This window comes from Oncorhynchus nerka, linkage group LG12 (genome assembly GCF_034236695.1).
Source record: "Oncorhynchus nerka isolate Pitt River linkage group LG12, Oner_Uvic_2.0, whole genome shotgun sequence".
Taxonomy (NCBI): Eukaryota; Metazoa; Chordata; class Actinopteri; order Salmoniformes; family Salmonidae; genus Oncorhynchus; species Oncorhynchus nerka.
The window spans coordinates 28,335,864-28,359,025 of record NC_088407.1 but is presented as its reverse complement, the minus strand read 5'-3'; the positions used below and the strand labels follow the sequence as shown (position 1 = coordinate 28,359,025).

At 54.4% G+C, this 23,162-nt stretch overlaps 1 protein-coding gene across 6 annotated transcripts in view; it reads left to right on the top strand.

The window, feature by feature from the left end:
• The window catches only part of LOC115138076 (adhesion G protein-coupled receptor L3-like), a 421,820-nt gene that overhangs the window by 246,330 nt on the left and 152,328 nt on the right, over nucleotides 1-23,162 (top strand). For all 6 annotated transcript variants that reach the window (XM_065025470.1, XM_029674495.2, XM_065025469.1 and 3 more), the window contains exon 8: nucleotides 5,574-5,677. In XM_065025470.1, coding sequence (XP_064881542.1) covers nucleotides 5,574-5,677 — 104 coding nt within the window. The remainder of the gene's footprint in view (nucleotides 1-5,573; nucleotides 5,678-23,162) is intronic.

Here is a 23,162-nt window from a genome sequence, read left to right as displayed (position 1 = left end):
TGATACATTTCCTTACCAGTGCAACAAATATGTTGGTTTAAATGTCTGTATGTGTAACATATGTTGGTGTGAGTTCAAGCGATGTCTTAAAGCACTACGTAGTACATGCAATGTGCGGAATGTCTGAAGTATCACAAAAAAATAGATTAGTGATCACTGCAGGAATCGAACCAACAAGTTTCAAGTTTCAATGTCACGTGCAGCAAAATGCCGTTCTCGCAAGCTCCAAACCCAACAATGCAGTAGTCAATAGCAATGTAGTGCTAAAAATAGCACAAGGTAGAACAAAAAAAGCAGGAGAAAAAAAACAAGGAAGAAGAAGAACACGAGAAAATATTGAAATTGTACATAATGATGAGCATTGACAGCCATGGCCGTCAGACGAACCAGAATCCTCCGCTCCTGAATTGGCCTCCCTCGGGAATGGAGCTGATCGGAAAAGGATGAGCTCAACCATTAAGTCAAAACTTTCTCACAGGACCTGCATTTCTGAATTTAAGTCTTACAATTAACTCAACTAATGCCTTCAGTTTTCCAACCAAAATCTGTCGTCAAACACATTCTGGCGTTGCTTTTCCCAACTCTGTACGGCATATTGAAGTGTGATGGTTGACACGGCCGAATGTTATTTACAGGTTTGTTGTTTTGTTTGTATGCATTCGCCCCTCCCCCCTCGCCTAATGAGAGACTCGCTGAGAGAGGAGAGCTAAAGATAGCCACACATATGGAACCACGAGGCGGAATCCTCCCCTCCGCTTCCTCACTCCCAGGAAACAATTAGCCTAATTAATTAACACTAAACACAGTTGTGTGTGTGCTCTTTAACGAGGGCCAGGCACTTTGTGTTCATGAGGTGCCACTTCACTCGTTTCTTTCTCTACTCCTTTGTCACAGATCAAAAGGAATGGATACCAACATATTAAGAGCCAGCATACTATGACATTCTAGACGGTTCTGATCCTCCAACTTATTGGCAACAGTTTGGGGAAAGCCCTTTCCTGTGTGACGATGCCCCCGTGCACAAAGCGAGTTCCACACAGAAATGCTTTGTCAAGATCGGGTTGGAAGAACTTGACTGGCCTCCACAAAGCCCTGACCTCAACCCCATCGAACAACTTTGGGATGAATTGAAACACGGACTGCGAGCCAGGCCTAATTGCCCAACACAAGTGCCCGACCTCACTAATGCTCTTGTGGCTGAATGGAAGTCCCTACTGCAATATTCCAACATCTAGTGGAAAGCCTTCCCAGAAGAGTGGAGGCTGTTATAGCAGCAATGTTCCAACATCTAGTGGAAAGCCTTCCTAAAAGATTGGAGGATGTTATAGCAGCAAAGTGGGACCAACTCCATATTAATGCCCATGATTTTGGAATGAGATGTTTGACGAGCAGGTGTCCACATACTTCTGGTCATGCAGTGAAACCAAAAGTAGAGCGTGATACCAAGGACAGATGGAATAGATTATTGTAAATGTTGCCATTTAGAAACAGTATCAATATATTTTAAGTTTTGCGTTGTGACTTGGCCCATACTCATAAAGTCAAAGTGCTGATATAGGGTCATTTTTGCTGTTTAGATCATAATGAATAAGATTGTATGGACAAGGGGGTACCTGATCCTAGATCAGCACTTAAGACATCATTTGAATACGAGCACAGAAATGTTACAACCAGGGGTGGGGACCGTTTTGTCTCTTGCCACCTTCTCCTCGTGGGGCGGCAGCGTAGCCTAGTGATTAGAGCGTTGGACTAGTAACCGGAATGTTGCAAGTTCAAACCCCCGAGCTGACAAGGTACAAATCTGTCGTTCTGCCCCTGAACAGGCAGTTAACCCACTGTTCCCAGGCCGTCATTGAAAATAAGAATGTGTTCTTAACTGACTTGCCTGGTTAAATAAAGGTTAAATTAAAATTAACTGGCGACACCATCCCGACGATACAGCAAGATGAGGGACACACAACCACCACCGCTCTGCGTGTCTCTCTTTAAAGCACACCACACTTCAGACCACTTTTCCGACGCGTGGACGGCTTTGAGTTTCCTCAAATCCCTACCACCTCTCTCTCCATTATTTTCTCTCTCCATCTTTTTTTCTCACTCACTCTATCAATCATCCTCACTCCACCTTTCTCCCTTACTCCCCCCCCCCCCCCCCCCATCAGGTGGAGGTCTATCTGATAAACCCATCAAATGTAATGCAGTCCAAGAAGGACTAGAAGGAAATGATGTGTCAGTCAAAGTTTAAATCAGTTAATGTTATCAGTCTGTCTCCTCCTCCTCTAGCCCATAGACGTGTACAAATCGAAGACTGGCATTTTTCCTTGACAGAGTCCTGAAGTTAATAGTTTAAAAAAATACACAGATTGAATATAAACACTATCAACGCCATAGCCCACATTTGGAACCCAATTTCCTCTCTCTCTGTATCCCTTTACCATAACATGCATCCCAAATGGCACCCTATTCCCTTTATAGTGCATTACTATAGAGGGAATAGCACCCTAAAGGGAATGGCACCCTAATCCCGTCCCATAGGATTCTTGTTAAAAGTAGTGCACTATGTAAAGAATAGGGTGCCATTTGGAACTGCTGTGTACTGTTTTAGGCTGGCTGATAGTGTCGTTGATTAGATGATAAAGACACAATCCCAGTTTATACACAGAGTAAGTAGAAGCTCTGGTGGGGGCGCAGTCCCATTTTTGGCCTGGTTTCAGAGGCCTTGTGTGGCCCAAAAGAGACACACACACACACGTCACTCCACATCCCCGTCAGTAGCAGTCCTCTCCCTCAGGCACCCTTAATTGACCTTTCGTAACGAACTCCAGGATATCTGACTTAATTGGAACACAGTTTGGTGTATTTTTTTTGCACGGAGTTCAACCGTCTCACCCGTTTAACACATAAAGAGGTGCTTCAACTCTTAATTACTAGAAACACACACGATCCAGGATACCTCTGTGGGCCCTGAAGTGCTACCACAAAACAATTAGGACTTCATTTAACATGCGGAGATGAAACCAGTAGATTCTATTCCTTTGTCATATCCCAATTATATTTATTTGTTGCATGTTATTATTAAAGTGGAACTGACAGCATTTTAGAAACATGAAATCTTATTCAAATCTGTTCATATACATCCCCAGGAAGAATGTGACAGTTTATTTTTTTAAACATTTTTCTGAGGAGCGAGCGCGTACATATGGTCATTTTCACGTTTTCATACATTCGTAGAATGTTTGGGAATGACAGAGGAAGCAATACAGAGGGGGAAAGCAGCTGTGCTAGACACTGCTGTAAATAAAACCTCATAAAAACATCTGTCTTGTCCAGGACTGGAGTCTACACACATTGAACTTTGAACTGGACTGTGTGTTTACAGGCAGCAGCGTGACTTTAGATTATTAGAACGCCTTCGCCAAAAGCCACAAAATGCACCTGAATGGATTTCTGCAAATATGTAAATATCACGGGAGTTCTCTTACATTTGTCAACTTAACAGTTCTATTGATCATGAAAGCATCTCTCTCTGTTCCCTATGCACATCATCAACAACAAGATAAACGACTGCTAGCCAGAGCGAGATGAGCTCAAATCTGACGAGGGAACACTAGATAAACCTTCTCAGCTTATAGTTGGCCATCAAAATTTCACTGTACTTTCACTGTAATTACTGTAATTTCTTGCAAGCTAACCAGATGACCCCTGCGTCTCTAGCTGTAGCCACAGAAAAACTATATGGGGGGGGGTGACAACATCCTCCCAGTACATTAGGCTCTGTGTTTATCTTGCTAAATAAATAGCTACCTAAGTAGATAAGCTAGCCTATTAGCCATGCTATGACTGACTTGTGATCATTGCCCTTGATAGTTTGATTGTATTGACATTCCCAGCCTTAGTTACATTCGTCCGTTTTTGACCAAAATATTGAGTCATTGAAACTGAATCCGTGCATCCCGAATGGAGACAGCAAACAATGTACCAGGCCAGCTGTGATTTACAACCTGATGCCAATATGTGTTGGACTACCAACAATGACGAGACAGCCTACCGGGAGGAGGTGAGGGCCCTGGGAAAGTGGTTCCAGGAAAATCACCTTTCACTCAATGTCAACAAAACAAAGGGGCTGATCGTGGAGGAAGCACGCCCCTGTCCACATCGACGGGACTGCAGTGGAGAAGGTGGAAAGCTAAAGTTCCTCGGCGTACACATCACTAACGTTCTGAGAAGGTCCACCCACACAGACAGTGTGCTGAAGAAGGTGCGACAGCGCCTCTTCAACCTCAGGAGGCTGAAGAAAATTGAAGATCTGGTACGACTGAAGATCTGGTACAACGCTGTTCTTTTCCCTTCACAGAACAGTGCAAACTAACCAGAATAGAAAGAGTGGGAGGCCCCGGTGCACAACTGAGCAAGAGGACAAGTACATTAGAGTGTCTAGTTTGAGAAACAGACGACTCACAAGTCCTCAGCTGGCAGCTTCGTTAAATAGTACCCGCAAAACACCAGTCTCAATGTCAACAGTGAAGAAGCGCCTCCGGGTGCTGGCCTTCTAGGCAGAGTTCCTCTGTCCAGTGTCTGTGTTGTTTTGCCCATCGTAATCTTTTCTTTATATTGGCCAGCCTGAGATATGGCTTTTTCTTTGCAACTCTGCCTCGAAGGCCAGCATCCCAGAGTCGCCTCTTCACAGTTGACATTGAGCCTTTTAAAATGATAAACTTGGATTAGTTAACACAACGTGCCATTGGAACATAGGAGTGATGGTTGCTGATAATGGGCCTCTGTACTCTTATGTGGATATTCCATTCCGTTTCCAGCTGCAATAGTCATTTACACTGTATTTCCGATCAATTTGATGTTAATTTAATGGAGAAAAAGGGTGCTTTTCTTTCAAAAACAAGAACATTTCTAAGTGATCCCAAATTTTTGAATGGTAGTGTACATGTTTCTTAATTCCATTCTTTTACTTTTAGATTTGTGTGTATTGTTGTGAATTGTTAGATACTACTGCACTGTTGGAGCTAGGAACACAAGCATTTCGCTACACCAGCAATGACATCTCCTAAATATGTGTGTGCGTCCAATAGAATGTTATTTTATTGTTGAATTCTATTCGTCATGCGTTGAATGGCACACGTCTATTCTGCCAACAATGCCTTACTCTACGTCATAGTAATTATCTACAAACAGAACCTCTTTTCTAAACGTTTTATAAAGTTGCTTTTGTAGCACAAGCTGGGAATTCAATCTATTTTTTTACTGATGTTATGCTTGTCTGTTTCGTGTCTGCAAAGTAGTTTAAAACGCTGTCAGTTCCACTTTAAGGGCAATCGGTTTTAAGATACGTGGTAGTTTCATCCGGATATGAGTAACAGTGACACGCTGTATCTGTTCACACAGACAAACACCGACAGATTGTATGAGGACGAGAGAAAAAAAGAAGTGATTTATAATACGGCGAGAATAAAGTTGTTTGGAAGCACGCGTCTCACCGTTAGCAGCGATAGCTTTTTAGATATGAATCCCTGTGGTTTTGCTCTATTGCCTCTAACTCGGAGTCTTGTTTTCTTCCACAGGCGTGGCCATGTATCTGTGTATGGGGCCCGAAGGATACTGGGACCCTCAAGGGCCCAACCTTAGCAACTGTACGTCCCCATGGGTCAATGTAATCACCCAGAAGGTAAGGAAGCCCCCCAAGGGGACCAACTCATAGACACACACACACACACACACACACACACACACACACACACACACACACACTTCACGCTTGGCAATTCACACCTGTTCACTTTGCAACAATGGAAACCCCTGAGACTAAGGGAATACTATGCCCATCCTCTACGATCATTGTGCTCCACGGGTTTCCTTTGTCTCTGCTCAGAAGAACGTAATTGGTCAATTAATGTCAAGTCTTCCACTCGCTCCAGGTAAAGGGGAATTGCAGTCGCCACGGTTGCAACCAGAGGTCTTAGAGTACTGTCCTACCTACTGCGTCGAGTTCACAACGGTGGCCAAATACACCCACTACACAATTATGCCCCTATCCCCACATTCTTCCATTTTCTTTAGCCCCAGAGGGGGTCTCTCTTATTCCCCTTCTGTGTTTAAATCTGTAATTGAATCTCCGAGACGGAGGAGACGGCTATTGGGACTGTAGCGGTACCAGTAGCAGTACCAGCAGCAGCTCTCTCCCTGTTTATGAATTGCATCAGATGTCAAAATGCACTCGCTGAAACTCGCAGGAGCCCGAGGCATGCCAGCAATAACACTTATGATCCACTCCAGACTGGCAAGAGCCCGTTAACCAAACCGCACTTTGTGGTTCTGGATGGAGAACGGGTGGTTGAAAAAAAAAAGAAGAAAATAGTGTGGATTATTTTGTTGTTGCAACGTTTATCTTTTTCGAGTGCAATAAATGTCAACCGTGGGCTGATGTTTTGGTTATTAACTAGAGCTCAGTGCCATTCTGTTTAAATCGATATGGAGATGATACCACTTTATCTTCTCCTTTACCATAGTGTCACTATTTCCTGACTCAAACTCATAGTCTGTTATAGTGCACATCCTATCTTTCTCACACGCAAAGCAGCACAACGCTTGACACAGTCTCGCCCCTTGTGGGAGTGACTATTGGAAAATGGGTGCATTTAATTTATTATTATTATTTTTTTTACAAAAGTGTTATTCATCTTTATTACGCACATTAGGCATGAGCGATGTGCCTGTCATCCCTCGTTGTCACCGGGGGATTTAAATGAAGATCAACCTATCAGGCATCCCAGAATTCAGTCTGCCCCTTATTTTCACGCCACTGTCCCTGGTTCTTCTCATTAACAGGAAGACTCCGAGAGGGAGACAAGCAAAAGGGTGACTATGAGTGAAGTAGGGAGAGGCTGGAAGAGAGATGGAGAGAGCGAGGGGGAGAGAGCGAGAGACCAGGATTGAGAGGGACATTGACAGACTTAACTTTTTCTTACTGTGGCCGTAACTCTTTTCATTAAGAGAAAGAGGCTTCTCTACTCTCCACACACTGTCCACACAGGAAGAGGGTTCTCGAAGAAAGGCCAATTAAGCCGGGTGTAATTGGTTCTGCTAATAAACACAGGGGCAGGGATTGCAAGCGATGGCCAAGTAAGTCATGTGAGGCCCTGTGCCGCGGACACCGTAGTCTCCCCCTAATGTGTTGGAGGTCGCCGGGACGAAGGCCTCATCGTGCCGCATGCACATTTTGGGGGTTTGCGTCGCACATGGCACCCTATTCCTTTAATAGTGCACTACTTTTAACCACAGCCCTTTGAGCCTTGGTCAAAAGTAGTGCACGATATAGGGAGTAGGTTGCCATTTGGGGCGCAGTTCCAGACTTAGAATCCAGCAGCGGTTCTGTATGAAATATCAGAGGAAAGGAGTGGATCGAACGAGAACCCAGCGCACTACAAACAGATGTCTGACTTCCACGGATGCCTCGGGCAGGGTTAGACTCCTAAACATAGCCCAAATGCTACGTCCCTTGGTATTCACTGAACCCGAGGCTAATCAAATGTGCACAAAGCTATTAGCATTCCAAAAAGGGAGGACATTAGTAAGAATAGCGGCATGAATACAAATCATACAAATAAATGATCCAAATATGCCGCTGGTACTGTAAAGTGCTCCAAAACAGATCCGACCTCGCCTCTTCAATGTCCCTGTCCAATTGAATATATCCGGAAGTTTTATTTCTGAGGGCTGTGTTTTAGCATTCTGACCCTGGGATCAGTCTGAGTAGATGTTGTTTTCTGAACGGTAGCCCAGTGATCTGCATGTGAAAACATGACCCACTTGATGAATAGAACAGGTGCTTTTTCAAGGCCCTTTTCAATTGGACGGCCGGGTAGTAGAAACAAAGAGAGCTACAGTACACACAAGTCCGTTTTTATCCTTCATAATCCAATTCAAGATAAAATGAAAAGCCTAGAAACGAGACTCCTTTACATCATTAGGCCTCTCTGCTTGGTGGAGTTATACATTGTAATTGAAAAGCCAAGAGACAAGAAACTCCCAAACTACAAAGCAGTTGTTAGTTTGTGGGCAAATGGAGACTCTTCATTAGCAAATTAACAGACTCATCCGTGGCTGAAGAGGATTTTTATTGAATTGTTTCGCCCGGTAAATAAAAATAGGTACACTCTCCAACTAAGTGGTGTACACATAGGCAGTACACCACTTAGAGTTCACCCTAAGGGTTCGTGGTTGTGCTTTGAAAATATTATTTTTCTTCCTCCAAGTCTAAAGATGGAGCTGCTACACACAATACAATGAGAGAGAGAAGTGTGAGAGAGAGGCGTGAGAGAGAGAGGCGTGAGAGAGAGAGGCGTGAGAGAGAGAGGCGTGAGAGAGAGGCGTGAGGCGTGAGAGAGAGAGGCGTGAGAGAGAGAGGCGTGAGAGAGAGAGGCGTGAGAGAGAGAGGCGTGAGAGAGAGAGGCGTGAGAGAGAGAGGCGTGAGAGAGAGAGGCGTGAGAGAGAGAGAGAGGCGCGAGAGAGAGAGAGGCGCGAGAGAGAGAGAGGCGCGAGAGAGAGAGGCGCGAGAGAGAGGCGAGAGAGAGAGAGAGGGAGAGAGAGGGAGGCGTGAGAGAGAGGCGTGAAGGAGAGAGGCGAGAGAGAGAGTGAGAGAGCGTGAAGGAGAGAGAGGCGCGAGAGAGAGGCGAGAGAGAGCGCGAGAGAGAGAGAGAGAGGCGAGAGAGAGGCGTGAGAGAGAGAGGCGTGAAGGAGAGAGAGGCGCGAGAGAGAGGCGCGAGAGAGAGGCGCGAGAGAGAGGCGCGAGAGAGAGGCGCGAGAGAGAGAGAGGCGAGAGAGAGAGAGAGGCGCGAGAGAGAGAGGCGAGAAGAGAGAGAGAGCGTGAGAGAGAGAGAGAGAGAGCGTGAGAGAGAGAGAGGCGCGAGAGAGGCGGAGGGCGCGAGAGAGAGAGGAGAGGCGAAGGAGAGAGAGGCGAGAGAGAGAGAGGCGTGAGAGAGGCGTGAGAGGCGAGAGAGAGAGAGAGAGAGAGAGAGAGAGAGAGGCGCGAGAGAGAGAGAGAGGCGCGAGAGAGAGAGAGAGGGCGCGCGAGGGCGAGAGGCGCGCGAGAGAGAGCGCGAGAGCGAGAGAGAAGGAGAAAGAGGCGTTAGAGAGAGAGGCGTGAAGGAGAAGAGATGAGAGGCGTGAGAGAGAGAGAGAGAGCGAGAGAGAGGCGCGAGAGAGAGAGGCGCGAGAGAGAGAGGCGAGAGCGAGAGAGAGAGGCGCGAGAGAGAGAGGCGCGAGAGGAGGCAGGCGCGAGAGAGAGAGAGAGAGAGAGAGAGAGAGAGAGGGAGGCGAGCGAGAGAGAGAGAGAGAGGAGGAGGCGAGAGAGAGAGAGAGAGAGGCGAGAGAGAGAGAGAGAGAGGGAGAGAGAGAGAGAGAGAGAGAGGAGAGAGAGAGAGAGGGAGAGGCGAGAGAGAGAGAGAGAGAGAGAGAGAGAGAGAGAGCGCGCGAGAGCGCGCGCGAGAGAGAGGCAGGCGCGGGAGGAGGGCGCGCGAGGAGAGAGGGCGCGAGAGGAGGCGCGCGAGAGGAGGCGCGCGAGAGAGGCGCGCGAGGGAGGCGGGAGGCGCGAGGCGCAGCGAGAGAGCGCGCGAGGCGCGAGAGGGAGGCGCGAGAGAGGGAGAGAGGGAGGCGCGTGAGAGAGAGGCGAGCGCTCAAGAGGGGGACAGAGGGAGAGAGAGAGAGGCGCGAGAGAGAGAGGAGGCGCGAGAGAGAGAGGAGCGAGAGAGAGAGAGCGAGAGAGCGAGAGAGAGGAGAGAGAGAGCGTGAGAGAGAGAGAGAGAAGAGAGGAGAGAGGGGAGAGAGAGAGAGAGAGAGCGAGAGAGAGAGAGCGCGAGAGAGAGAGGCGCGCGCGAGAGAGCGCGAGAGAGAGAGAGCGCGAGAGAGAGAGGCGCGAGAGAGAGAGAGGCGTGAGAGAGAGAGAGAGAGAGGCGCGAGAGAGAGGGCGTGCGCGAGAGAGGCGCGAGAGAGAGAGAGAGAGAGAGAGAGAGAGAGAGAGAGAGAGAGAGAGAGAGAGAGAGAGAGAGGCGAGAGAGAGAGAGAGAGAGAGAGAGAGAGAGAGAGAGAGAGAGGCGCGAGAGAGAGAGAGAGAGAGAGAGAGAGAGAGAGAGCGAGATGGAGGCAGGCGCGCGAGAGAGAGAGAGAGGAGAGGCGCGCGAGAGAGAGAGAGAGAGGCGCGAGAGAGAGAGAGAGATGGAGGGAGGCGCGAGAGAGAGAGAGAGGGAGGGAGGAGGGAGGGAGGCGGCGGCGCGAGAGAGAGAGAGGAGGGAGGGAGGGAGGGAGGGCGCGAGAGAGAGAGAGAGAGAGAGAGAGAGAGAGAGAGAGAGAGAGAGAGAGAGAGAGAGGGAGAGGGAGGCAGGCAGGCAGGCAGGCAGGCAGGCAGGCAGGCAGGCAGGCAGGCAGGCGCGAGAGAGAGAGAGAGAGAGAGGGGCAGGCAGGAGGGAGGGAGGGAGGGAGGAGGGAGGAGGCGAGAGAGAGAGAGAGAGAGAGAGAGGGAGGGAGGGAGAGAGAGAGAGAGAGAGAGACGTGAAGGAGAGAGAGAGAGACGTGAAGGAGAGAGAGAGAGGCGCTCAAGAGGGAGAGAGGTGAGAGAGAGAGAGGGAGGCGCGAGAGAGGGGGACAGAGGGGAGAGAGAGAGAGAGAGAGGCGTGAAGGAGAAAGAGGCGTGAGAGAGAGAGGCGGGAAGGAGAAAGAGGCGTGAGAGAGAGCGAGGCGCTCAAGAGGGGGACAGAGGGGAGAGGGAGAGAGGCGTGAGGGAGAGAGAGAGAGGCGTGAGAGAGAGAAAGAGAGGCGTGAGAGAGAGGTGAGAGAAAGAGAGGCGTGAGAGAGAGAGAGAGAGAGAGAGGCGTGAAGGAGAAAGAGGCGGGAAGGAGAAAGAGGTGCTCAAGAGGGGGACAGAGGGGAGAGGGAGAGAGGCGTGAGGGAGAGGAGGGAGAGGAGGGAGAGAGAGAGGCATGAGAGAGAGGTGAGAGAAAGAGAGGCGTGAGAGAGAGAGAGAGAAAGAAAGAGGCGTGAGAGAGAGAGGCGCGAGAGAGAGAGAGGCGTGAGAGAGAGAGGCGCGAGAGAGAGAGGCGCGGAGAGAGAGGCGCGGGAGAGAGAGGCGCGGGAGAGAGAGGCGCGCGGGAGAGAGGGAGGCGCGAGGGAGGGAGGCGCGCGAGAGAGAGAGGGAGGCGCGAGCGCGAGGGAGGGAGGAGAAAGAGGTGCTCAAGAGGGGGACAGAGGGGAGAGGGAGAGAGGCGTGAGGAGAGGAGGGAGAGAGAGAGAGGCATGAGAGAGAGGTGAGAGAAAGAGAGGCGTGAGAGAGAGAGAGAGAGGCGTGAAGGAGAAAGAGGCGTGAGAGAGAGAGGCGTGAGAGAGAGAGGCGCGAGAGAGAGAGGCGCGAGAGAGAGAGGCGCGCGGGAGAGGGAGGCGCGCGAGAGAGAGGGAGGCGCGCGAGAGAGAGAGAGGAGAGAGAGAGAGAGAGAGAGCGCGAGGTGCTCAAGAGGGGGACAGAGGGGAGAGGGAGAGACGCTGAGAGAGAGAGGCGTGAGAGAGAGAGGCGTGAGAGAGAGAGGCGTGTGAGAGAGAGGCGTGAGAGAGAGAGGCGTGTGAGAGAGAGGCGTGAAGGAGAAAGAGGCGTGAGAGAGAGAGGCGTGAGAGAGAGAGGCGTGAAGGAGAAAGAGGCGAGAGGAGAAGAGAGGCGAGACAGGGAGGAGAGGAGAGAGAGAGAGAGAGAGAGAGAGAGAGAGGGAGAGAGCGAGAGAGAGAGAGAGAGAGAGAGAGAGAGAGAGAGAGAGAGAGAGAGAGAGAGAGAGAGAGAGAGAGGCAGGAGAGGAGAGAGAGAGAGAGAGAGAGAGAGAGAGAGCGAGAGAGAGAGAGGCGGCGAGAGAGAGAGAGAGAGGCGCGAGAGAGTGGAGGCGGAGAGAGAGAGAGAGCGCGAGAGAGAGAGAGAGAGGGAGAGGCGAGAGGGAGGCAGGCGCGAAAGAGAGAGAGGGAGGGAGAGAGAGAGAGAGAGAGAGAGAGAGAGAGAGAGAGAGGGAGAGGCGGCAGGCAGGCAGGCAGAGGCGAGGCGCAGAGAGAGAGAGAGGAGAGAGAGAGAGAGAGAGAGCGTGAGAGAGGAGGCGCGGGAGGGAGGCAGGAGGGAGAGAGAGGCGCGCGAGGGAGGGAGGCGCGAGGAGGGAGGGAGGGAGGAGAGGGAGGGAGGGAGGGAGGGAGGGGAGGGAGGGAGGAGAGAGAGAGAGAGAGAGAGAGAGAGAGAGAGAGAGAGAGAGAGAGAGAGAGAGAGAGAGAGGCGTGAAGGAGAGAGAGAGAGAGGCGTGAAGGAGAGAGAGGCGCTCAAGAGGGAGAGAGGTGAGAGAGAGAGAGGAGGCGCGAGAGGGGGACAGAGGGAGAGAGAGAGAGAGAGAGCGTGAAGGAGAAAGAGGCGTGAGAGAGAGAGAGGCGGGAAGGAGAAAGAGGCGTGAGAGAGAGCGAGGCGCTCAAGAGGGGACAGAGGGGAGAGGGAGAGGCGTGAGGGAGAGAGAGAGGCGAGAGAGAGAGAGAGAGAGGCGAGAGAAAGAGAGCGTGAGAGAGAGAGAGAGAGAGAGAGGCGTGAAGGAGAAAGAGGCGTGAAGGAGAAAGAGGTGCTCAAGAGGGGGACAGAGGGGAGAGGGAGAGGCGTGAGGGAGAGAGGAGGGAGAGGAGAGAGAGAGAGAGCAGAGAGAGAGGTGAGAGAGAGGCGTGAGAGAGAGAGAGAGAGAGAAAGGAGAGGCGTGAGAGAGAGGCGCGAGGGAGAGCGAGAGAGAGAGGCGGAGAGAGAGAGGGAGATACGCGAGAGAGAGGCGCGAGAGAGAGAGGCGCGGAGAGAGAGGCGCGGAGAGAGGCGCGGGAGAGAGGCGCAGAGAGAGAGGGAGGCGAGAGGAGAAAGAGGCGCGGAGAGGGAGGGAGGCGGAGCGAGGAGAGAGGAGAGGCGAGGTGCTCAAGAGGGGGGACAGAGGGAGAGGGAGAGAGGAGGCGTGAGGAGAGGAGGGAGGAGAGAGAGGCATGAGAGAGGTGAGAGAGAGAGAGCGTGAGAGAGAGAGAGGCGTGAAGGAGAAAGAGGCGTGAGAGAGAGAGAGTGAGAGGCGCGAGAGAGAGAGGCGCGAGAGAGAGAGGCGGAGGAGAGGAGGCGCGAGAGAGAGGAGGCGCGCGAGAGAGAGAGAGAGCGCGAGAGAGAGAGAGAGAGAGAGAGAGAGAGATCACGAGGTGCTCAAGAGGGGGACAGAGGGGAGAGGAGAGACGTGAGAGAGAGGCGTGAGAGAGAGGAGAGGCGTGAGAGAGAGGCGTGAGAGAGAGCGTGAGAGAGAGGCGTGAAGGAGAAAGAGGCGTGAGAGAGAGAGCGTGAGAGAGAGAGGCGTGAAGGAGAAAGAGGCGAGAGAGAGGCGCGACAGAGGCGCGGAGAGGACGGCGCGGGAGAGGGAGGAGCGGAGAGAGGAGGCGCGCGAGAGAGAGAGAGAGAGAGAGAGAGAGGAGAGAGAGAGAGAGAGAGAGAGAGAGAGAGAGAGAGAGAGAGGGAGCGGCGAGAGAGGAGGCGCGAGAGAGGAGGCGTGAGAGAGAGAGCGGCGAGAGAGAGAGGGAGAGAGGAGAGAGAGGAGAGAGTGAGAGAGAGAGAGAGAGAGAGAGAGAGAGAGAGATGCGTGAGAGAGAGATGCGTGAGAGAGAGCGGCGCTCAAGAGGGGGAGAGAGAGAGAGAGATCGCGAGGCGCTCAAGAGGGGGACAGAGGGAGAGGGAGAGACGTGAGAGAGAGCGTGAGAGAGAGAGCGTGTGAGAGAGGCGTGAAGGAGAAAGAGGCGTGAAAGAGAGAGAGGCGTGAGAGAGAGTGAGAGAGAGGCGCGAGAGAGAGAGAGAGAGAGAGAGGCGCGAGAGAGAGAGCGCGAGGCGAGAGAGAGGAGAGCGCGAGAGAGAGCGAGAGAGAGAGAGAGAGAGAGAGAGAGAGAGAGGAGAGAGAGAGAGAGAGCGAGAGAGAGAGAGAGGCGGGAGAGAGAGGCGCGGGAGAGAGAGCGGGGAGAGAGGCGAAGAGAGAGAGAGGGAGAGAGAGGCAAGAGGGGGAGAGGGAGCGCGAGAGGAGGAGGAGGAGGAGAGGAGGGAGGTGAGAAAGAGGTGCTCAGACAGAGGGGAGAGAGGGAGAGAGGCGTGAGGAGAGGAGGGAGAGAGAGAGAGAGCATGAGAGAGAGGTGAGAGAAAGAGAGGCGGAGAGAGAGAGGGCGTGAGAGGCGTGAAGGAGAAAGAGGCGTGAGAGAGGGGGTGAGAGAGAGAGGCGTGAGAGAGAGAGGCGCGAGAGAGAGAGAGGGAGAGAGATAGGAGGCGGAGAAGAGAGGCGTGAGAGAGAGAGGGAGAGCGCGAGAGAGAGAGGAGAGAGAGAGAGAGAGAGAGAGAGAGAGAGAGAGAGAGATCGCGAGGTGCTCAAGAGGGGGACAGAGGGAGAGGGAGAGACGTGAGAGAGAGAGGCGTGAGAGAGAGAGGCGTGAGAGAGAGAGAGTGAGAGAGAGAGAAAGAGAGAGAGGCGTGAGAGAGAGAGGCGTGAAGGAGAAAGAGGCGTGAGAGAGAGAGGCGTGAGAGAGAGAGAGAGTGAAGGAGAAAGAGGCGAGAGAGAGAGCGAGAGAGGCGCTCAAGAGGGGAGGGAGCGGAGAGGAGAGAGAGAGAGAGAGAGAGAGAGGCGTGAGAGAGAGAGAGTGAGAGAGAGGCGCGCGAGAGAGAGAGAGGCGTGAGAGAGAGAGAGGCGTGAGAGAGAGGGAGAGGCGAGAGAGGAGAGAGAGAGAGAGAGGAGAGAGTGAGAGAGAGAGAGAGAGAGAGAGAGAGAGAGAGAGCGAGAGGAGGGAAGAGGCGTGAGAGAGAGAGATCGAGAGGCGCTCAAGAGGGGGACAGAGGGAGAGAGGGGGACGAGAGAGAGAGACGTGAGAGAGAGAGGCGTGAGAGAGAGGCGAAGGAGAAAGAGGCGTGAAGAGAGAGGCGGAGAGAGGCGTGAGAGAGAGAGAGGCGTGAGAGAGAGAGAGAGGAGAGAGAGAGAGAGGCGCGAGAGAGAGAGGAGAGAGAGAGAGGGAGGCGCGAGAGAGGCGAGAGAGAGAGAGAGAGAGAGAGAGAGAGAGAGAGAGAGAGAGAGAGAGAGAGAGAGAGAGGCGGAAGGAGAAAGAGGCGTGAGAGAGAGAGGAGGCGTGAGAGAGAGAGGCGAGAGAGAGGCGCGAGAGAGGAGAGGCGAGAGGAGAGAGAGAGAGAGAGAGAGCGTGAGAGAGAGAGGAGAGAGAGAGAGAGAGAAGCGCTCAAGAGGGGGGAGAGAGAGAGAGAGAGATCGCGAGGTGCTCAAGAGGGGGACAGAGGGGAGAGGGAGAGACGTGAGAGAGAGGCGTGAGAGAGAGAGGCGTGTGAGAGAGAGGCGTGAAGGAGAAAGAGGCGTGAGAGAGAGAGGCGTGAGAGAGAGAGGCGTGAGAGAGAGAGTGAGAGAGAGAGGTGTGAAGGAGAATGAAGAGGGGGAGAGAGGGGAGAGAGAGAGAGAGAGAGGCGTGAAGAGAGAGAGAGAGAGAGGCGTGAGAGAGAGAGAGGCGTGAGAGAGAGAGAGGCGTGAGAGAGAGAGGCGTGAAGGAGAATGAGGCGAGAGAGAGGCGTGAGAGAGGGAGGCGCGCGAGAGAGAGAGAGGCGAGAGAGAGAGAGAGAGGCGTGAGAGAGAGAGAGGCGTGAGAGAGGCGAGAGAGAGGCGAAGCGCTCAAGAGAGGGGGAGAGAGAGAGAGAGATCGCGAGGCGCTCAAGAGGGGGACAGAGGGGAGAGGGAGAGACGTGAGAGAGAGGCGTGAGAGAGAGAGGCGTGTGAGAGAGAGGCGTGAAGGAGAAAGAGGCGTGAAAGAGAGAGAGGCGAGGGGTGAGAGGAGAGAGGCGTGAGAGAGAGAGAGGCGAGAGAGAGAGAGAGGCGAGAGAGAGAGAGAGAGAGAGAGAGAGAGAGAGGCGAGAGAGAGAGAGGCGCGAGAGAGAGGCGCGAGAGAGAGAGAGAGCGGCGAGAGAGGGAGAGAGAGAGAGAGAGGGGAGAGGGAGAGACGGAGAGAGAGAGCGTGAGAGAGAGAGGAGGCGGGAAGGAGAGAGAGAGGCGTGAGAGAGAGAGGAGCGCTCAAGAGGGGGACAGAGGGGAGAGAGCGAGAGAGAGAGAGGGCGTGAGAGAGAGAGGAGCGAGAGAGAGGAGAGGGAAGGAGAGAGAGAGGCGTGAGAGAGAGAGAGGAAGCGCGAGAGAGGGGGACAGAGGGAGAGAGAGAGAGAGTGAAGGAGAAAGAGGCGTGAGAGAGATGCGCGAGAGAGAGAGGCGGGAAGGAGAAAGAGGCGTGAGAGAGAGAGAGAGAGATGCGAGGGGCGCTCAAGAGGGGACAGAGGGGAGAGGGAGAGAGGCGTGAGGGGAGAGGGGTGAGGGAGAGAGAGAGAGAGTGAAAGAGAGAAGAGAAAGAGAGCGTGAAAGAGAGAGAGGCGTGAAAGAGAGAGAGGCGTGAAAGAGAGAGGAGTGAGAGAGAGAAAGAGAGAGAAGGCGTGAGAGAGGGAGAGAGGAGAGGTGTGAGAGAGAGGTGCTCAAGAGGGGGACAGAGGGGAGAGGAGAGCGTAGAGAGAGGCGTGAGAGAAAGAGGCGTGAAAGAGAGAGAGGCGTGAGAGAGAGAAAGAGGCGTGAGAGAGAGAGAGGCGCGAGAGAGAGAGGCGTGAAGGAGAAAGATGCGAGAGAGAGGCGTGAGAGAGGCGAGAGAGAGGAGGCGCGCGAGAGAGAGGGAGGTGCGCGAGAGGGGGGAGAGAGAGAGAGAGATCGCGAGGCGCTCAAGAGGGGGACAGAGGGGAGAGGGAGAGACGTGAGAGAGAGGCGTGAGAGAGAGAGGCGTGTGAGAGAGAGGCGTGAAGGAGAAAGAGGCGTGAAAGAGAGAGAGGCGTGAGAGAGAGAGAGGCGTGAGAGAGAGAGAGGCGTGAGAGAGAGAGGCGTGAGAGAGAGAGAGGCGCGAGAGAGAGAGAGGCGCGAGAGAGAGAGAGGCGCGAGAGAGAGAGGCGCGAGAGAGAGAGAGAGGCGAGAGAGAGAGGGAGGCGCGCGAGAGAGGCGCGAGAGAGGCGTGAGAGAGAGAGAGAGAGCGAAGCGCTCAAGAGGGGGAGAGAGAGAGAGATCGCGAGGCGCTCAAGAGGGGGAGAGGGGAGAGGAGAGAGAGAGGCGTGTGAGAGAGAGGCGTGAAGGAGAGGCGTGAGAGAGATAGAGAGAGAGAGAGGCGTGAGAGAGAGCGAAGCGCTCAAGAGGGGGAGAGAGGGGAGAGAGAGAGAGAGGCGTGAGAGAGAGAGGGAGGCGCGAGAGAGAGGGAGGCGCGAGAGAGAGAGAGGCGCGAGAGAGAGAGGCGAGAGAGAGAGAGGTGGCGTGAGAGAGAGAGAGGCGCGAGAGAGAGAGAGGCGCGAGAGAGAGAGGCGCGAGAGAGAGAGAGGCGCGAGAGAGAGAGAGAGGCGTGAGAGAGGCGTGAGAGAGAGAGAGAGATGCGTGAGAGAGAGCGAAGCGCTCAAGAGGGGGGAGAGAGAGAGAGAGAGATCGCGAGGCGCTCAAGAGGGGGACAGAGGGGAGAGGGAGAGACGTGAGAGAGAGGCGTGAGAGAGAGAGGCGTGTGAGAGAGAGGCGTGAAGGAGAAAGAGGCGTGAAAGAGAGAGAGGCGTGAAAGAGAGAAAGAGAAAGAGAGAGAGGTGTGAGAGAGAGAGCGCTCAAGAGGGGACAGAGGGGAGAGAGAGCGTGAAGCGCTCAAGAGGGGACAGAGGGAGAGAGAGCGTGAGAGAGAGAGAGGCGTGAAGGAGAAAGAGGCGTGAGAAGAGAGAGAGGCGTGAGAGAGAGAGCGCGAGAGAGAGGGCGAGAGAGAGAGGCGAGAGAGGCGAGAGAGAGAGAGAGGCGCGCGAGAGAGAGAGAGAGAGAGAGAGAGAGAGAGAGAGAGAGAGAGAGAGAGAGAGAGCGTGAAGGAAGCGCTGCCGAAGCGCTCAAGAGGGGGAGAGAGAGAGAGAGATCGCGAGGCACTCAAGAGGGGGACAGAGGGGAGAGGGAGAGACGTGAGAGAGAGGCGGAAGGAGAGGCGGAGAGAGATAGAGAGAGAGAGAGAGAGGCGTGAGGAGAGAGCGGTTAAGCAAGAGAGGGACAGAGGGGAGAGAGAGAGAGAGGCGTGAGAGAGAGAGGCGTGAAGGAGAAAGAGGCGTGAGAGAGAGAGGCGTGAGAGAGAGAGGCGTGAAGGAGAAAGAGGCGAGAGAGAGAGAGGCGTGAGAGAGAGGCGTGAGAGAGAGAGAGGCGGAGAGAGAGAGAGAGGCGAGAGAGAGAGAGGAGGAGCGTGAGAGAGAGGGAGGCGCGAGAGAGAGAGAGGCGCGAGAGAGGAGGAGAGGCGAGAGAGAGGGAGGCGCGCGAGAGAGGGGGAGGCGAGAGAGGGAGGCGCGAGAGAGGAGGAGGCGAGAGAGAGGGAGGCGAGAGAGAGAGAGAGGCGAGAGAGAGAGAGAGGCGCGAGAGAAAGAGGCGCGAGAGAGAGAGAGGCGAGAGAGAGAGAGGCGAGAGAGAGAGAGAGAGAGAGAGAGAGAGAGAGAGAAAGATCGGAGAGAGAGCGCGCCAAGAGGGGGAGAGAGGGAGAGAGACGGGCGCCAAGAGGGGGACAGAGGGGAGAGAGGGAGAGACGTGAGAGAGAGGCGTGAGAGAGAGGCGAAAGAGAGAGAGAGAGGCGTGAAGGAGAAGAGAGGCGAGAAAGAGAGAGAGGCGTGAGAGAGAGCGAGCGCTCAGAGGGGGACAGAGGGGAGAGAGAGCGAGAGAGAGAGAGGCGAGAGAGAGGCGTGAGAGAGAGAGAGGGGAAGGGAAAGAGGCGTGAGAGAGAGAGAGGGAGGCGCGAGAGAGGGGGACAGAGGGGAGAGAGAGGCGTGAAGGAGAAAGAGGCGTGAGAGAGAGATGCGTGAGAGAGAGAGGCGGAAGGAGAAAGAGGCGAGAGAGAGCGAGGCGCTCAAGAGGGGACAGAGGGAGAGAGGGCGTGAGGAGAGAGGCGGAGGGAGAGAGAGAGAGAGGCGTGAGAGAGATAGAGAGGCGTGAGAGAGAGAGGCGTGAGAGAGAGAGAGAGGCGTGAGAGAGAGAGAGAGAGAGAGGTGTGAGAGAGAGCAAAGCGCTCAAGAGGGGGACAGAGGGGAGAGAGAGCGTGAGAGAGAGAGGCGTGAAGGAGAAAGAGGCGTGAAAGAGAGAGAGGCGTGAGAGAGAGAGAGGCGTGAGAGAGAGAGAGGCGCGAGAGAGGCGCGAGAGAGAGAGCGCGAGAGAGAGAGGCGCGAGAGAGAGAGGCGCGAGAGAGAGAGGCGAGAGAGAGAGGCGAGAGAGAGAGAGAGGGCGCGCGAGAGAGAGAGAGAGAGAGAGAGAGAGAGAGAGAGAGAGAGAGAGAGAGAGCGCGAAGCGCTCAAGAGGGGGGAGAGAGAGAGAGATCGCGAGGCACTCAAGAGGGGGACAGAGGGGAGAGGGAGAGACGTGTGAGAGAGAGGCGTGAAGGAGAGGCGTGAGAGAGATAGAGAGAGAGAGAGAGAGAGAGAGAGAGAGGCGTGAGAGAGAGCGAAGCGCTCAAGAGAGGGACAGAGGGGAGAGAGAGAGAGAGGCGTGAGAGAGAGGCGTGAAGGAGAAAGAGGCGTGAGAGAGAGAGGCGTGAGAGAGAGAGGCGTGAAGGAGAAAGAGGCGAGAGAGAGAGAGGCGTGAGAGAGAGGCGTGAGAGAGAGAGAGGCGTGAGAGAGAGAGGCGTGAGAGAGAGAGGGAGGCGTGAGAGAGAGGGAGGCGTGAGAGAGAGGGAGGCGCGAGAGAGAGGAGGCGCGAGAGAGAGGGAGGCGCGAGAGAGAGGGAGGCGCGAGAGAGAGGGAGGCGCGCGAGAGAGGGAGGCACGCGAGAGAGGGAGGCGCGAGAGAGAGAGAGAGGCGAGAGAGAGAGAGAGGCGTGAAGGAGAAAGAGGCGCGCGAGAGAGAGAGAGAGAGAGAGGAGAGAAAGATGCGTGAGAGAGAGCGAAGCGCTCAAGAGGGGGGAGAGAGAGGGAGAGAGAGATCGCGAGGCGCTCAAGAGGGGGACAGAGGGGAGAGGGAGAGACGTGAGAGAGAGGCGTGAGAGAGAGAGGCGTGTGAGAGAGAGGCGTGAAGGAGAAAGAGGCGTGAAAGAGAGAGAGGCGTGAGAGAGAGAGAGAGAGAGAGAGAGAGAGAGGCGTGAGAGAGAGCGAAGCGCTCAAGAGGGGGACAGAGGGGAGAGAGAGCGAGAGAGAGAGAGCGTGAGAGAGAGAGGCGTGAGAGAGAGAGAGGCGGGAAGGAGAAAGAGGCGTGAGAGAGAGAGAGGGAGGCGCGAGAGAGGGGGACAGAGGGGAGAGAGAGAGGCGTGAAGGAGAAAGAGGCGTGAGAGAGAGATGCGTGAGAGAGAGAGGCGGGAAGGAGAGAGGCGTGAGAGAGAGAGAGGCGTGAGAGAGAGAGGGAGGCGTGAGAGAGAGGGAGGCGCGAGAGAGAGGGAGGCGCGAGAGAGAGGGAGGCGAGAGAGAGGGAGGCGCGCGAGAGGGAGGGAGCACGCGAGAGAGGGAGGCGCGAGAGAGAGAGAGAGAGGCGAGAGAGAGAGAGAGGCGGAAGGAGAAAGAGGCGCGAGAGAGAGAGAGGCGAGCGAGGGAGGCGAGAGGAGGAGAGAGAGAGAGAGAGAGAGAGAGAGAGAGAGAGAGAGAGAGGAGAGAAAGAGAGAGAGCGAGAGCCTCAAAGATGGGAGAGAGAGGGAGAGAGAGAGCGAGGCGCTCAAGAGGGGACAGAGGGGAGAGGGAGAGACGTGAAGAGAGGGGAGAGAGAGGGGAGAGGGAGGCGACGGAGAAAGAGGCGTGAGAGAGAGGCGTGAGAGAGAGGCGTGAGAGAGAGAAAGAGAGCGAGAAAGAGAGAGAGCGAAGCGCCCAAGAGGGGGACAGAGGGGAGAGAGAGAGAGAGAGAGGGCGTGAGAGAGCGAGAGGCGGGAAGAAAGGGGGAGAGAGGGAGGAGGCGAGAGGGGGACAGAGAGAGAGGCGTGAAGGAGAAAGAGGCGTGAGAGAGAGATGCGGAGAGAGAGAAAGAGGCGTGAGAGCGAGGCGCTCAAGAGGGGGACAGAGGGGAGAGGGAGAGAGGAGAGACGAGGAGAGAGAGAGAGAGAGGCGTGAGAGAGATAGAGAGGCGTGAGAGAGAGAGAGGGAGGCGGGAGGAGAGAGGGAGTGGAGAGAGAGGGAGGCGCGAGAGAGAGAAAGAGAGAGAGGAGAGAGAGAGAGAGAGAGGCGAGAGAGAGGGGAGAGAGAGAGAGGCGTGAGAGAGGAGAGAGGGAGCGGGAGAGAGAGAGAGAGGGGAGGAGAGAGAGAGACGCGAGGCGCTCAAGAGAGAGAGAGCGGAGAGGCGTGAGAGAGAGAGAGGCGTGAGAGAGAGAGGAGGAGAGGCGAGGAGAGAGAGGCGAAAGAGAGAGGGGAGGCGTGAGAGAGAGAGAGGCAGAGAGAGAGAGAGAGAGAGAGAGAGGCGTGAGAGAGAGAGAGAGGCGAGAGAGAGAGAGGCGGAGAGAGAGAGAGGCGAGAGAGAGAGGCGAGAGAGAGAGAGAGAGGCGAGAGAGAGGGGGAGGAGAGAGAGAGGCGAGAGCGCGGAGAGAGGGGGAGAGAGGCCCAGGCGAGGGGAGAGGAGAGAGGCGTGAGAGGAGAGGGAGAGACGAGAGAGAGAGGCGTGTGAGAGAGAGAAGAGGCGTGAGAAAGAGAGAGAGGAGAGGCGAGAGAGAGCGGCGCTCAAGAGGGGGAGAGAGGGGAGAGAGAGAGAGAGGCGTGAGAGAGAGAGGGAGGCGCGAGGAGAGGGAGGCGGAGAGAGAGAGAGGCGCGAGAGAGAGAGAGGGCGCGAGTAGAGAGAGGCGAGAGAGAGAGAGGCGAGAGAGAGAGAGGCGAGAGGAGAGAGAGAGAGAGGAGAGAGAGGCGCAGAGAGAGAGGAGGCTGAGAGAGAGAGAGGCGAGAGAGAGAGAGGAGGCGAGAGAGAGAGAGAGGCGGAGAGAGAGTGAGAGAGAGAGAGAGAGAGATGCTGAGAGAGAGAGGCAAGAGGGGGGAGAGAGAGAGAGGCGAGGCGTCAAGAGGGGACAGAGGGGAGAGGAGAGACGGAGAGAGAGGCGTGAGAGAGAGAGGCGGAGAGAGAGGCGGAAGATAGAAAGAGGCGTGAAAGAGAGATAGAGAGGCGTATAGATAGATATATAGAGAGAGGTGTATATATATATAGGGGACAGAGGGGAGAGAGAGCGTGAGAGAGAGAGGCGTGAAGGAGAAAAGAGGCGTGAAAGAGAGAGAGGCGGAGAGAGAGAGAGGCGTAGAGAGAGATAGGCGCGAGATATATACTATAGATAGATAGGCTATAGATAGAGGCGAGATAGAGGCGAGAGAGATAGAGGCGCGCGAGAGAGATATATATACTATATAGATAGAGATAGAGAGAGAGATATAGAGAGAGAGAGATACCGCCATAGAGAAGAGGGGGAGACGATAGAGATCATGGCAGCACTAGGGACAGAGGGGAGAGGGAGAGAGAGAGAGAGGCGTGAAGGAGAGAGAGAGAGATAGAGAGAGAGAGATAGAGAGGAGAGAGAGAGCGGTTTTCCAAGAGAGGGACAGAGGGGAGAGAGAGATATATATATATATATATAAGGGAGAAAGAGGCGTATATACTTTTAGATATATATATATATATATAAGGAGAGAGAGGCGAGAGAGAGAGAGAGAGGCGGAGAGAGAGAGAGAGAGAGAGAGAGAGAGAGAGAGAGGCGTGAGAGAGAGAGAGGCAGAGGGAGAGAGGGAGGCGTGAGAGAGAGAGAGGCGAGAGAGAGAGAGGCGAGAGAGAGAGAGGCGCGAGAGAGAGAGAGGCGCGAGAGAGAGAGAGCGAGAGAGAGAGGCGCGAGAGAGAGAGGCGAGAGAGAGAGAGAGGCGCGAGAGAGAGAGAGGCGCGAGAGAGAGAGAGAGAGGCGCAGAGAGAGAGAGCGAGAGAGAGAGAGAGGCGAGAGAGAGAGAGAGAGAGAGAGAGAGGCGAGAGAGAGAGAGAGAGAGAGAGAGAGAGAGAGCGCTAAGAGGGAGAGAGAGAGAGAGAGAGAGACGCGAGAGCGCTCAAGAGAGGGACAGAGGGGAGAGGGAGAGACGGAGAGAGAGAGCGCGAGAGAGAGAGGCGTGAGAGAGAG